We start from the raw sequence: 13,190 nt of genomic DNA, 5'->3' as shown, positions 1-13,190 counted from the left end.
GCTGGGAATCTGTGATGGATGGAGGAGGTAGGTCCTACAGCAGCACTGCCTAAGGTCCAGATAACCACAACTGTTATAGTGCGTGTTAATAAGCTGCTATAATAACACACAATGAGGTAAAATAATCACCCCTGAGCAAAAAAGAAAGTTGCTCAACTATGTATCCCCCAGGGAAAGTCTCTGGCCCACCAAGCCCCTGTCTCTGCAGCCCCAAACTGCCTGCACAGCAGTTCCCATAAGCACTGTAGGACAAATGGTGGCAGCTGGAGGGGTGCTGAGCTCCTTGGAAAGGCTGCCAAACCTTGCCCCCCCCAGTGCTGGGGGAAAAGTTGGCAGGTAGCCACCATCACTTGCCAGCTTTCCTATCCACCTCAGTGGCCTTCCCTAGCAGCCGACCCCAAGCAGAGACCTGGGGAGATAGGCACGCTCCTGCCAGGTCATGGATAGCAGACTCTGATCTCCCCACACACCTGTGAAGCAAACTGAGCAGGTTCCTAGCCTCATGGCTTTGATGTTCACTGCTGGAGATGGGGTGTTGGGCCCTTCTTAGCAGTCGCCCCCTTCTTCATTGCCAGTGCTTCCCCCACTGTCAGGCTGAGAAAGAAACGTCCACATGCAATGGGCCTCGTGAAAGTACATCCCTCAGCACACGTGGCCACCTTCAAAATGGGTCCTTGAGATGTCTTGGGGTGGTGGCGCTGGATAGTACGGAAGGAGCACAAGTGGCAGGATGGGGAAAGTCTTGGCCTGGAAAAGGAGGTGGCACTGCTCTAGTTAGCACCTCAGCTGGCTGAGCTCTCCCAGAGCAGCTGGAGGCCTCCCACTGCTGCGCTTCAGTTAATTTTTCAGTGCTCTCCCAGGGGAACGAATAAAAATACACAGAGGGATGTGGGCATGTCCCAAATCATACACTCCGAGATGAGCTTGAGGGTGTGGAGAAGGTTAAGCATAGGCGTTGCTGGGAAATGAGGTTGAACAACTGCCATGGTGAAGCTGGGAACCCAGTGCCAAGATCCTGAGAGCGCTGCAGGAGCTGGCAACGCAGCCCAGCCTCTCAGAAACATGCTGTGGCTGCCTGCCCAACCCAGGAGCAAGCCTACAGTGGGGCAGACAGAAACGCACCAGCCAGCAAGGGTGTTAAGATGCTCCAGGTGGCAAGGGAAGAAGTCCTCTGCCCAGATATGCTGTAAATTTCCTCTCTGGGGGCCACTCCCCATAATGTTTCTGCACCCAGGACAGCCAGCCCCCATTATTCTGACCTCGCTGGGCTGTCACTGAAAAAATACATATCTCCATGAGAGATACAATGTGTGAAAGGATCTCTGCATTCCCCCACGGTGTCCTTGCAGCTGTTCACCTGGCCCCATGCATGTCCAGCTGCAGAAATCCCTTCATGTGTTTGTTGGCAAACCAGCCAGGCACGCAGAGAGCTGGCCCTGGTAATAGTGACTCAGTGCTTTAGATCAATCCAATTTTATGTATTTTTTTTGTTTATTTGGATTCATGCCTCTGTATGTCAGGTGTAACAGGCCAAAGCTTTTCTTCCGCTAAGGATGCTATCAGTTCCTGGGGGGGGAAATCATTCCTAATAGCAAGAGATGAGGCTGGAGAGGACTAGAGTGCCAGATGTGGAGGCAGAAAGAATAGGAAATACCCCAGCTTCCTATAATTTCAGGGCATAGGATCTGTCCAATACAAGTTCTAACAGCCTGTATTTGTTGTAGCACCTTCCAGCAAGGCCTCCAGGCCTGACCTGTGATGGCTCAGGGAAGGATCTTCCCTTTCCCAAGGGAGACAACCCACTGCAAGGTCTCTTACTTTAACCTTACAGCTTTTGTCCTGCTCCTTGGACAAGTTTAAGTGCACTTTTGGCACTTCTTTTTTCAGGATCTTCCACATTACTGTGGTGTGCTGCTTCCAATGGCAAAGATCGTTCAAGGGCCTATCTTGATAAATGCCGATAAATCTAGTCCCTTCGTGGGGGCATCTCTGTCAGGGCAGCATCACCCAAGAGAAAGATGCTCCTGCTCAGAGCTCACAAGTGGCAGACAAGCCTCTAGACCTCCATTTGAGGAACTATTCCAGACAAAACTCAAAGTATTTCAGAGATGTGGTTTCGAAAAAATTTATTAAAAATAATTATTCTTGATTATAACAAATCAAACTAATGCAATATAAATATAATGTGAAAGAAATAAGTAGTTCAATTTAACCGCAAGAGTTTTTTCTCAGAAAGAAAATAAAAAATACTGAAATTATGTCCCTGACAATTAATTGGACTAAAGCAGCCCAGGTATCAAACATTCAGCTATGACAACCTCCTTGTACCTGCTGGAGACATCATAGTGTCAGTAAGTCTGGTCCCAGAGCCCATCTTTTATTTGTAATAAAGTGTCTTGATGCACTTCATTTCTTACCTTGGCTGGATCTAACTTTTGGCCTCAGGCTTGCACTTTGTGGTAAGCCCAGCGAGCACAGTTTATTTCAGCTGTGAGGTGTAAGCTCATTCTTCCTTTTTCTACCTTTCCCATGGCATCTTTTTGGCCTATGGTAGGCTACTATTATGCAATAAAGCCTAACTTTGGAAAGCATTTTATGAAAGTCATCGCATCACTGAGGTCCCCTTGGCAACCTTCATCATACATTTACTCAGTCCTTATTTTTGGAGTTTTTTTACTCTACGTAGAGCACACAGTTTAACAGAGTTTGGGTCTGTGAGCCAAACATGTTTGGCTTTCCTAGGTACACCTAAAGATTTACACTAAACATCACTGCTTGAGAAAGAAAGCTTGGGCAGGTTTAATCACTAGCTTTTGGAGTCTCCTGCATGCTCCCCAGGAGAAGTCTCACCAGTGAGCTCGATTTCTAGTATGGGAACCAGCCCCGGGAGACTCCTGCGGCTGCACCAAGTTGTGGCATGGTGAGGAGCAGGAACAGACGTTTATTCTGGGGACAGAGATCCCCAGGCTCAGCTCAAAAGGCTGCAGAGCCATGAGCTGCTCCATCTACAGACTGCTGGCTCTCTACAAAGGCTGCCCTTTCCCAGACAGCATGAACAGGAAGATGCAGCTTTCAGAGATATTTCTCAGCAAGTCCCCATCCCAACAGAATATATGGGCACATTTTGGTGGCAGCTGGATGGGGAGATAGGTCTCTGTGGGGACACAAAGAAGGGTTCATGCTCTGCTCTCCTGGGCCCACTCTCAGGGAAGAAGTGGGAAAAACCTTCTTCTAGATACTCTTAGGGCTGAGTTCGGAGGGCTGAGGAGGAGACAGCGCATTATTCATGAACTGAGGGTTGACGTACACTTCAGCCATCTCTTGGCACTCCTCCACTTCATCCACATGGAGATCAAAGACAGTTTTCAGCAGGTCCAAGTTGAAGAAGTGCAGTGCAACAACAGTGACCCCAACCACAAAACAGAGCAAGCCTGGAAAACAGCGTGCTCTCAGAGAGCATGCCTGTGAACACCAGCACGTTCCCCATCCCATATCCCTCCTCTGATGGGCCCCCCACCAAGGTACAGTACCTTCCCTCATAGAAGATGGCCTTCCACCATATGAGGTGGTTTCAACTGCTGCACTGAGCATCTTAAAACCCACAGGCATGTGTTCCCCACTTGCTTGCATCGTTACACCTTAGGAATACAGGGACTAAAAATCCCTCCACCACCCCTGAGATGTGAAGGTGTTCCACATTCTGGTAGCCCTCTCCACATCTCCACCAGGATCTGCTTTGCCAAGGCACTGGCTGGGGCTCTGATTCCTGCAGAGCACAGAGGGCTGCACTCTCTGAGCTATCTCACCTTCATTTCTGGGAGAGAAAGTGCTGGGACTCTTACACACCCAGAGGGGCACGGTGGCATGCCCTGATGTAGCTTGCTGTGCTTACCAACCGCCAGTGTGAGCCAGAAAGATCCCCCATAGCCTGTGTGAAGGGATGCAGGCCCAAATTGGATCTCACACATCGGGGAGTTCTTCACAGTGGAAAAGGAGAGCAATGAAAAGATCATGAAAGCCCCTGTGACCAGGAGCATGTAGCCTCCATAGACTAGGGCAGGCATGGAGAAGAGCATGTTGGAGATGAGCCAAGTGCAAAAGGCCACCCTGGGGACAAGAGAAGACCAAGGGATGAAGTGCACAAGGGCCATAGACTAGGTTGCTCTAGGTAAGGATTTCCCTGTGGAAGGAGGAATCTGGGGTCCTGGTTGCACTATGTGATGCCTCTACAGGCCTCCAAGGACAGCAACTCCAACTCCCTTCCACGGGCATGGATCCCTGCCACCATCACTACATCATGGCAGGGCTCCGTACCATGTTCCAGTCTCTCCTGTGTCCTACCCAACCCCAGTGGGGTTCACCTGCAGAGAGGACCAAGACCATCCCTCCCATCTGCTCACCCCAAGGAGGTTTGACAGCAAACCTCACAGACGCTCCTCCACTCCTATGGTTTTCCTCCTAGCAGTGTGCAACTACCACCCATCGCTCACTAATTCTGGAGTCTTAGGGACAAGGTAGCAGGGCCCTTCCCACATCCTTGCATCTCCCCTGCCCGCACCAGAAGAGCGAGGCTCACCAGAGAGCGGCTGATGCATAGTGGCCAGAGATGCGATACTGGTTGTGCACACCACAGGGACTTTGCGTGGTGAACTTCTCTGCCACGTAGAGGATGGGGCTGGGCAGCCCCTTCTCTAGGCCTTCACTGTAGCTGTGGTCATAGTCTGCATCGAAGCTCCAGGTAAAGTGCTCATTGTAGTTGATGGTCTCATTGACCTGATTCACTGGGTTTCCTGACGGAGGAGGAAAATTAAGGTCCTGCTGTGTCCCTGTAGTCTGAGTGTTGCCACTGGGGAGCACGGGCACTCAAATGGCAACAGGGAGCCAGGAGCAAGGCCAGTAAGACAAAGGCAGTCCACAAAGTGCATGGAGACCTCCCAAGGCCATGGCCACCCCACAGCCCCAGACAGGGACATCAGACTCACCCACAAGCGTGACATTCACCCCTGCCAGGCCGATGTGCAGCCCGATGTCCGCATTCACCAGGGCATGGCTGAAGGACTTGTAGGAAGTGTTTGCTGTCACCCAGCCGCTCTCCCAGTCCCCTGTGTACTGGACAGCTGCCAGGAAAAGTAAGTTGGGGCTGAAGAGGGGCTGGTCTTAGACCTTGCTCTGCTCTAAGGGCATTTTGGGCAAGTACAGACCGCAGTTTTCCCACTGTGGGACTTCAAGGGAGTGAAAGGAGGGCAGGAGAATTGACTCAGCTGCAAGAACATGTCTCAGCTAGCTCCCCAAGCTCTGGCAGAGCTCATGTCCTCCTCTTGCAGAGCATCTAACCCCTTGTTCCCAGAGAAAGCTCAGATCCCCAGGGATGAGCCCCACAACCAGATTCCTCCTTGGGAATCCTCTTCAGGACTTCCTCGTAGCCTCCACACCACACCTCGCACCATGGGCCCTGGAGGACAGGGCTCAGAAATGAGCCCACTCCTCAGACTTGGAACTAGGGATAAGTTTTGTTGCTGAATATTAAGCTCATTAGTGAGTAATATCTCTGTCAAATGGAGCTTAGTGAGGGGTGGCAAGTGCTATCACAGTTCTGCTGGTTATTCCAGCTAGGCCAAAAAAAAAGAAGAAACATTTCTCATTTATGTTTTCATAACAAAAGTGCCCTTTTCTGAAACACATTCACTTTGCAGGGGACTTAATTTTCCAGCACTGAAATGAGCTGAAAATGAAGGTGATCTCAGGTTGATCTCAGGTTGAAAGAGACCTTTTAGGCCTGCCTGAAAATGAATTCAGCTGTGGAATCAGTTTCCCCCATGCTTGTGAGAGCACTGATCCAGCAGCAGTTCTGGAGGAATACTTTCTACAGAGTCAAGTGGGCCCTGCTGCTGCCAGACAAAAATCTTGATGTTACCTTTAAAACAATTCCTCCTGTGTACCCAAGCAGCACCTGACTGCATCCTTGTAATGAAGGTGGTGCCGGATGGCTTTCCAGGGCTGAGCAAGGGCTGAAGGGGTTGAGGCTGTGGAGCATAGCTGTGACCTCCACCCTTTCATCAGCCGGACCCTGGCACCATGTTCCCCAGCAGCTCTGGTGGCAACCCCCAGCACCTGGACACCCCCAGATGGAGGGTGACCGCTACATGTCAGACTGGGCCCTGTAACCCACATGTCAGTCAGTAGTATCACACATTCGGTCACAGCCTGGCTTTCTACTGTTATTGTCCTGTCAAATTGGGATTTGAGTCGTTTAAGCTGTGCTTCATCGTTCCTCTCTAAATGGTCTTGTCATCTGCCATATCTTTTCTTCAAAGCTATAGAGTTTTGATGACTTCAGGTTAGGGTTGGTTGTTCTCCTTACCCGCTATCTTCCTTCCCCTTGCTCCATCTTTCACTTAGACTCCCTGCAGCCTTGTGCGTCTTTGAAATGCCCAGCCTGGTCCTTGCTGGTTTCCCCATCAGTCCCATTTACTCCAAAACATTTCCTGGTTTCTGGTAAACCAAATCCTCTCCCTCACCATCTCCTCCTGTCTCACTCCCTGGAAAGTCTTTTCCCTCCCTCCAACCTTCCTGTATTTTGCTTAGACCTGCTCTCCTCACATCACTGCAAACTGGCTGCAGTCCGAGCTATTCAGCCGTGCTCCCTCAGCACCAGGCAGCTCAGAAGGAGTTGCACAGCTGAGAGAATACGAGGCTGTGCAGCTTACCTAAGCAGGGGCAGTTTGGCCTCCTTGGAGCAGTTGGTGTGAGCAAAGTGCCCTCTCGAATCAGAGTTGGGCACGGGCACCTCCAAGTGCTCTTAGCTCCGGCTTTGTGTTGCAGGGGTAGGGCAGACTCTGCAACCAGCCTCTGCCAGGTCGTGGCTGTGATCACCAGCTGATATTTCCCAGGCACAAACCCTGCCCAGCATTTAATCCTTCACATGGGCCCACCCTCGGAGAGTTGCGCAACACTTACCAACGATCACCACCCCGACAACAAGGCTGAGGAGAACCCGGACCAGCCAGTACAGCCTCTGCAGGGAGAGAGGTGGGACATCAGGCATGGGGGAATAGCCACAGCTGTCCTCCCACCTTATCCCCAGCCAGTGAAATGCCAGCTGGGAGCACCCTGGTGTGCGGAGGACCTGCAGCTCTTTCTCAACTCTCCAAAACATGAGGACTAGATGCTTTTTCCCCAGGGAGAGGGGTCACGCACCACTCGTCCACGGATGCCTGGGATGATGATGAGGAAGCTACAAGCAAGCGTTAGGAAGACGATGATCACTATGATGGTGCTGACGTCGAACACAAAGCTCTTTCTCTGCTGCGGGTAGAAGACGTAAATGCCATCAAAGAGAGTCATCTTGCACCTCCAAGAGCCTGTGAGAAAGAGGTGGTCGTAGGAGAGGCCCAGCTTGCCTCTTTCGCTACCCTGCCAGGCTGCCTCGAGCCTCGGGGGGGTCTCCAACCCCAGTCACCTCAACCCCATCTCAGCTCTGGAACAACCAGCTGCAGGAAGTTTGTCATGCAGCTTCCCAGAGGGACAAGGAAATATAATACTTCAAGGAAATCAGCATGATGAAATACTGCACAGCAGAGAAACATGCCTCTCAAAGCCCTCAGGAGGGGAGAGGAGATGCCTGGGGCAGGGCTCAGACAGGCTGAAGGGCTTGTGGCAACCGGGGGGAACCGCAAGCTGCTCTTCTGCTGTGGCTTGAGGAGCAGCCCAGGCCCAGAAACCTGTCGAGCAGCTCCTCCCTGGACAGAGCTGGGCCTTTCCCTCCAGCAGATGCAAGCAGGGCTTTCCGTTTTGCAGTGAACCCTTAGAGGAAGCCTCAAGCCAGCAACCACCACTCCTCCAAGCTGGCACATGCAGCCTTTCTCCAGAACAACAATGAGCCACTGAGAACACTGACTTCACGGCAGCAAAATTATGCCAGCCCCAGGCCATTATCATGCAGAACAAAGCCTGCTACCTGCATCCTCTCCCCTTTCTCAAAGGAGGCTTCCCCCCTGGCACTGCAAAGCATGATTTTGGGAGGAGGGAGTGGACTGTTTCTGCGCTTGGTCCAGAGGGGACAGAAGCAACCCACGAGAGCAGGGACATGGGCCCAAGGATGCAAAGCTCCTCGGCAGCATATGAGCATCAGGAGCAAATCCCAAAGCCATCGGAGACTGAGTTACATAAGATCAGATGGCAGACTCAAGTGTGTGATTCGCAGATTGCTTCGACCTCCCATCACTTAAGTTGTAGTAATTACAAAACTGCCCCATTTCGGGGTTAGATCTTTTCTGCCAGAACTGATTGCATGTTAAGTCTTTTTGTTTTGCTTATTTAATAGCATCTCTGCATGAGATTACCCTGGGAAGTCTTTAAAAGTCAGAGGATGCCAGAGCTAATATGACTCATGACCAGATATAATTTCATAATTTCCTGACATAAAGGAATTAGTTTTATTCTCATTTTCTGCAAACAATAACAATAGTATTTTAGGTAAGATCCATTCCAAAACAACTCAAGCACAAAAGAGAAAGCCCAAAAGGCTTAGAAGTGGGTGGAGATTATAATAAGTACCATAAAATAATTGGACCTGTACAGCTGAACTCACTCTCCAACTCATAAAGTGACATTTGGTTTCAGAAGAGTTCTGTTGAGAGCTCAATCATTACAGCAAACTGTTTAACAGAAGACTGGACTTTTAGAGGGAAATGGTCTAACTCACTACTGATCTAAATCTAACCTTATCTAGACCCTTTGCTCAAGTAACAGAGCTATTATGTACTTGCAAATCTTGTTTTGTGTTATTCCGCTACAGCTATTCTGGGCTACTTCACTGGATAACCAAGCCCAAAGAATGACAGCCTTCAAGCACCATTTTTACTAGGATTACCTGAAAAGTAGGAGCCGTAATTGAGTCCCAATAAAAAAATATCAGCCCAAAGTCCAGTTCCAGGGTCTCCAGCCCAGCAAACGTGCTTGCAAACAATCAGATCTGGTGAAAGAAAAGGGATAAACAAACATGTTAGCCTGGGACAAGTTTTAATTACTTCAATTCCACTGGCTTCATTATTTCTTTGCCTAAATTTCATGTGAGATGTAATGGAGGGAGGAAGGATTACCAAGTTGGTAGTCCCCCAAATTTAACTCTCTGTAAATGAAAGCAAATAAGAGTACATAGGAACTGGAAAATCTGAACATGGCATAGAAAATTTTCTTCTTTTTCTTCCAAGTTGAATTTTTCAAACAATATTAAGGAACATCTGCATTTCTTCCACTTTGTGCAACTTCTGGGAACCACTGCTCAGGGTACTCCCAGGGAAACAGTTCAGCCCCAAACTTTGTCACTGTCCACCCACCAGCTGCCCCCTGAAGCTCATGGCAGGAGAAACTGGAGTTGGTGCACCTTAGAAAGCATCCTCCAGGCAGAGCTACAGCTCTAGCCCTACAGCCCCCATCACAGTCTATGGAGAGGGAACACCTAGAGATACCTCCAAGGAAGGGATCAGTGGCTTAGTAGAGTGGGGCAATACCTTCTGCTTGAAATATTCCAGACTGAGGGAAAAGGAGGCAGAAGGTCTGCCAAAACGCCGGGAGTTTCTGCTCACACAAACCCTGTGTCCCCACCACAGCAGGCAGCCAGTGACCAGCGCGGCAGCCCCGGGGCAGGGGCTCCCGATGCCCCTGGAAGAATCTCAGCTCGAGGCAGGGAGAAGCGCCGGCTCCGGGTTCGCTCGTGCCCCCATCCCTCTCCGCCGCGGAGCCGGGGCCCGCGGAGCGCCCGGGGGCGGCGGCCCTTACCTGCGGGCGGCGGCGGCGCGGCTCGGGCGGCACCGGCCGCGCCGCGCTCTTATAGGCGGTGGCGGGCGCTGAGCCCTATGTAAATGCCGCCGCGGCCCGCCCCGCCACACTGCGCCCGCCGCGCCGCCGCGCAGGTGAGTGCCCGCCGCACCGCGATCGCCACCGGGGCCCCGCCTGCGGGGGACCCCGCGCGTGCCTGCCTGGGGGGCCGGGGCCACGCGCGGCCCCGCCGGCTGGGTCGGGGGGGGGCTGAGGCCACGCGTGACCCCGATTGCGTGGGGGTCCCGGGGCCTCGCGTGGCCGCACCTGCGCGGGGGGCACGGACGGGCGGGGCCCACACGTGGCGCTGCCTGCATGGGGGTCCAGGGTGTACCTGCCTGCATTGGAGGACCAGGGGGCTGCATTCACACGTGTCCCCACCTGCATGGGGGACAAGGGATAAGGTGGGGTGGGGCTGCACAGGTTCCCACATGCATGGGGGGACCAGGGAGTTGGGGCCACGTGTGTCCCCTGCCTACACAGTGGACAGGGGACTGGGTGGGATGGGGTGATGCATGTCCTTGCCTGCGTGGGGGACCAGAATCGTGCATGCGTCCACTTGTGCAGAGGACAGGGAGGGATGGGCTCATGCACGCCTCCACCTATGTGGGGACAGGGTGGGATGGAGCCGTGCAATTCCCTGTCTACATGAAGATGGAGACCCTAGTGTGGTTTGGGGATAGTGTGCCCCTGCTTGCCATGGGCACAGGGGCTGGGCAGTTGGGGCTATGCAGGTCTGTGTCCTGCCATGGGTATGGGGCCAGGGGCAGGGTGGGGGGGAACAGGGTGTCAGGACATGCATGTTCCTGCCTGTGTGGGCTCAGGGATGTGGGCACAGGGGGCTAGTAGGACAGGGCCACATGTTCCTGTCTCATATGGGCACAGGAGCCTGGTGTCCCTGCCTGTGTGGGCACAGGGGACCACAGGAATTGGTCAGGGCCACTTGTTTCCCATGAGGGAGGGAGCCCCTGCTGGACACCATGGTGGCCCTGGGGCACTATCTGTTCCCAAATCCCAGGGCTGGCTGGCTGGTGGGGACAGGTAACAGTCCCACCAGCAGGGGGGTGAGCCAGAAATAAACTAAGATGTGACCAAGAGGGACCGTAGGGATCAGGCTCGAGGGTTGTCAGAAGCTGAGAGACTGCTGTCCTCCATCTGCACGGTCACGCTCAGCTCTGCCATGGGGCTGCTGCTCTCCCACGATACATTACTGTGGGCCAGGGAGCTGTTTTGCACCTGATGGGCCCCACAGTCCTGGCTGATGCACGGCTCTGAGACAAACTCCAGAGATATCTGGATGATGAAGCCAAACCTGCTGCGATCAGGTGGAGCTGGAGGTCTTGGCTCTGGGGCAGGCCATGTATTCATGCTCTTTTCAGCAGGGCTTCAGCATATACCAAGAGGTGGAAACTCTGGGCTTAAGACAGGGCATAGGGATCCTCTCTGGGGGAAGAGAGGGCTGGGGAACCTGGGGCTTTGATTTCACTGGGCACAAAGGGAGGCAGTGACTTTCCCAAGGTGGCGTAGGGAATCTGTTGAATGGCAGAGCTTGGAAGGCTCATGAGATCTTGCAAACTTCCCAGGCAACTTGACAGGCATGTGTAACTAATCCAAACTTGCAAATCTTTCCCTCAGCAAGCTGTATCGTGGACTTCTGGGATTGGTTCTGTTTCATTATGTCAAGGAGCCCCGGGGTGGTTTGTGAGGTTTGGGCAATGGCTGGGAGAGCAGGGGGCTTCTTCTGGAGAAGCTCAGCAACTGGGCCCTCAACAAATGGAGAGTACGGTGGGGAGAGCAAAGATGGAGCTCTCAACTGTGGTATGGGGAAGGAGCTCATGGGACAGTGACTGTTGTCATGCAGTCCAGCCTGTAAGGAAGCACCCAGTGGCTGGAGAAGGTCTGAGATAGAGGAGACATGGTGCCAGTGCCTCCCCATGCCTGCATAGCTTGAGCTCTGCCCTGGACAGATGCTCCAGCGGAAGAGAAACGGCATGTGAGTTTTGGTTGGGAGACACGCTGCTGATATACCAAATAACTCCTGGGAGGACATAGAACTGTGAAGGCAAGTGAAAGGCATAGAAGTTCCCATGTCAGATCTCAGAAGTGTTGGTGGGAAAGGACTTCAGGAGTCATAAGGAAAAACTCCTTTACTGTAAGGGTGACAAGGTTGTGGAGTCTCCTTCCCTGGAGATATTCAAAAGCCATCTGGACACCATCCTGGGCAAGATGCTCTAGGTGACCCTGCTTGAGCAGGGGAGTTGGACTCCAGAGGCCCCTTCCAACCTCAACCATTCTGTGATTCCGTGAGTCTCTAGTCCAACTTACTACTTGAAGCAGGACCACCATGCAAAGCCTCCAAGGACTCCCCAGAGTCTGGGACTGACCAGGTAATAAGTGGATTTTTGGTGCCAGGCAAGGTGAGGAGCACAAAAGAACTTGCATGTAATCTCACGACTTCTTGGCTTGAGAGTAATTCCTGTATCTGATGAAATGGGAGCTTTGGTCAGTAACAGGGAATTTTAAAACCCTTTTTCTGCTGGAGCTCTGCAAGAAGAACCAAGGGAAAGAGGGTCAGGTGCTATGCTCTGACTATGGTTCTGTGCTTTGAGCTTAGCACCACGTTTCCTGAGTGACTTTCGTTAATCTTCTGCAGTACCTTCAGGCCCAGCTTTAGATGGGGGTTGTAACACCATATATCTTACGGGGACAGAAGATAGACACAGTTGGATTTGTGGGGATTCCCTTCCTACGTCATGGGAAGTCGCATAGACCTCTGCGTGGAAGGAAACCACAACTGCTACAATTTGCTCAGGGTGTCTCCAGCTACCTAGCCTTTCACATTGATATGAGAAGGGAGCAGGTTGTTTGAATGGAGAGCGCTTTCTGGCAAGAGGGTCCCACATGGTGATGGCAACTGGTTCTGCCACTCCTAGCAGAGGTCTCAAGCACCTCAACACTTCACCCATTGGTCAAATGTTCATGTTCCTCCTATGGGGTGGGACTTACCAAGCCTCTGGGTCCCACCAGCTGCACAACGCTGATCTTGTGGCCGCAAGACCACGCTCAGCAGACAGCTGAGGGATGGGAGAGCTCCAGGGCCCCTTGCATAGGGAGGTGCTCCAGGAGGATGAGGATGGCACTGGGGGTCCAGGGCCACTGCCTGATGTTGCCCTCAGCAGCTCTGAGGTTTCCAGCAGCCCCCAGTGCAGCACAGACCCCGTGGCACAGTCGAGGATGGAGACTACGCCCAAACTGTTTGCAAGGCCTGTGCTGCTGAGGAGCTGCAGGACAGCCCTGGGGCCCTGGGGCCATACAGCTCTCTGCCAGCTCTGCTGGCACTTTATACTGCTTTGAGACTGCAGGTTTTGCTA

General features: G+C 52.5%; 1 protein-coding gene across 1 annotated transcript; it reads right to left on the bottom strand.

Annotated features, from left to right (window-relative positions):
- Positions 1-3,112: 3,112 nt before the first annotated feature.
- DUOXA2 (dual oxidase maturation factor 2) lies at positions 3,113-9,591 on the bottom strand. The gene is made up of 8 exons (XM_009667029.2): positions 9,513-9,591; positions 8,873-8,974; positions 7,198-7,361; positions 6,958-7,015; positions 4,983-5,117; positions 4,577-4,790; positions 3,893-4,107; positions 3,113-3,431 (listed from the first exon to the last, which is right to left on the bottom strand). The coding sequence occupies exons 3-8, from the start codon at positions 7,342-7,344 to the stop codon at positions 3,232-3,234; spliced, it is 969 nt and encodes a 322-aa protein (XP_009665324.2). The 5' UTR covers positions 7,345-7,361; positions 8,873-8,974; positions 9,513-9,591; the 3' UTR covers positions 3,113-3,231.
- Between the last annotated feature and the right edge of the window lie 3,599 nt (positions 9,592-13,190).

This window comes from Struthio camelus, chromosome 12 (genome assembly GCF_040807025.1).
Source record: "Struthio camelus isolate bStrCam1 chromosome 12, bStrCam1.hap1, whole genome shotgun sequence".
NCBI classification, from domain to species: Eukaryota; Metazoa; Chordata; class Aves; order Struthioniformes; family Struthionidae; genus Struthio; species Struthio camelus.
This window is presented reverse-complemented; position numbering and strand designations above follow the sequence as displayed.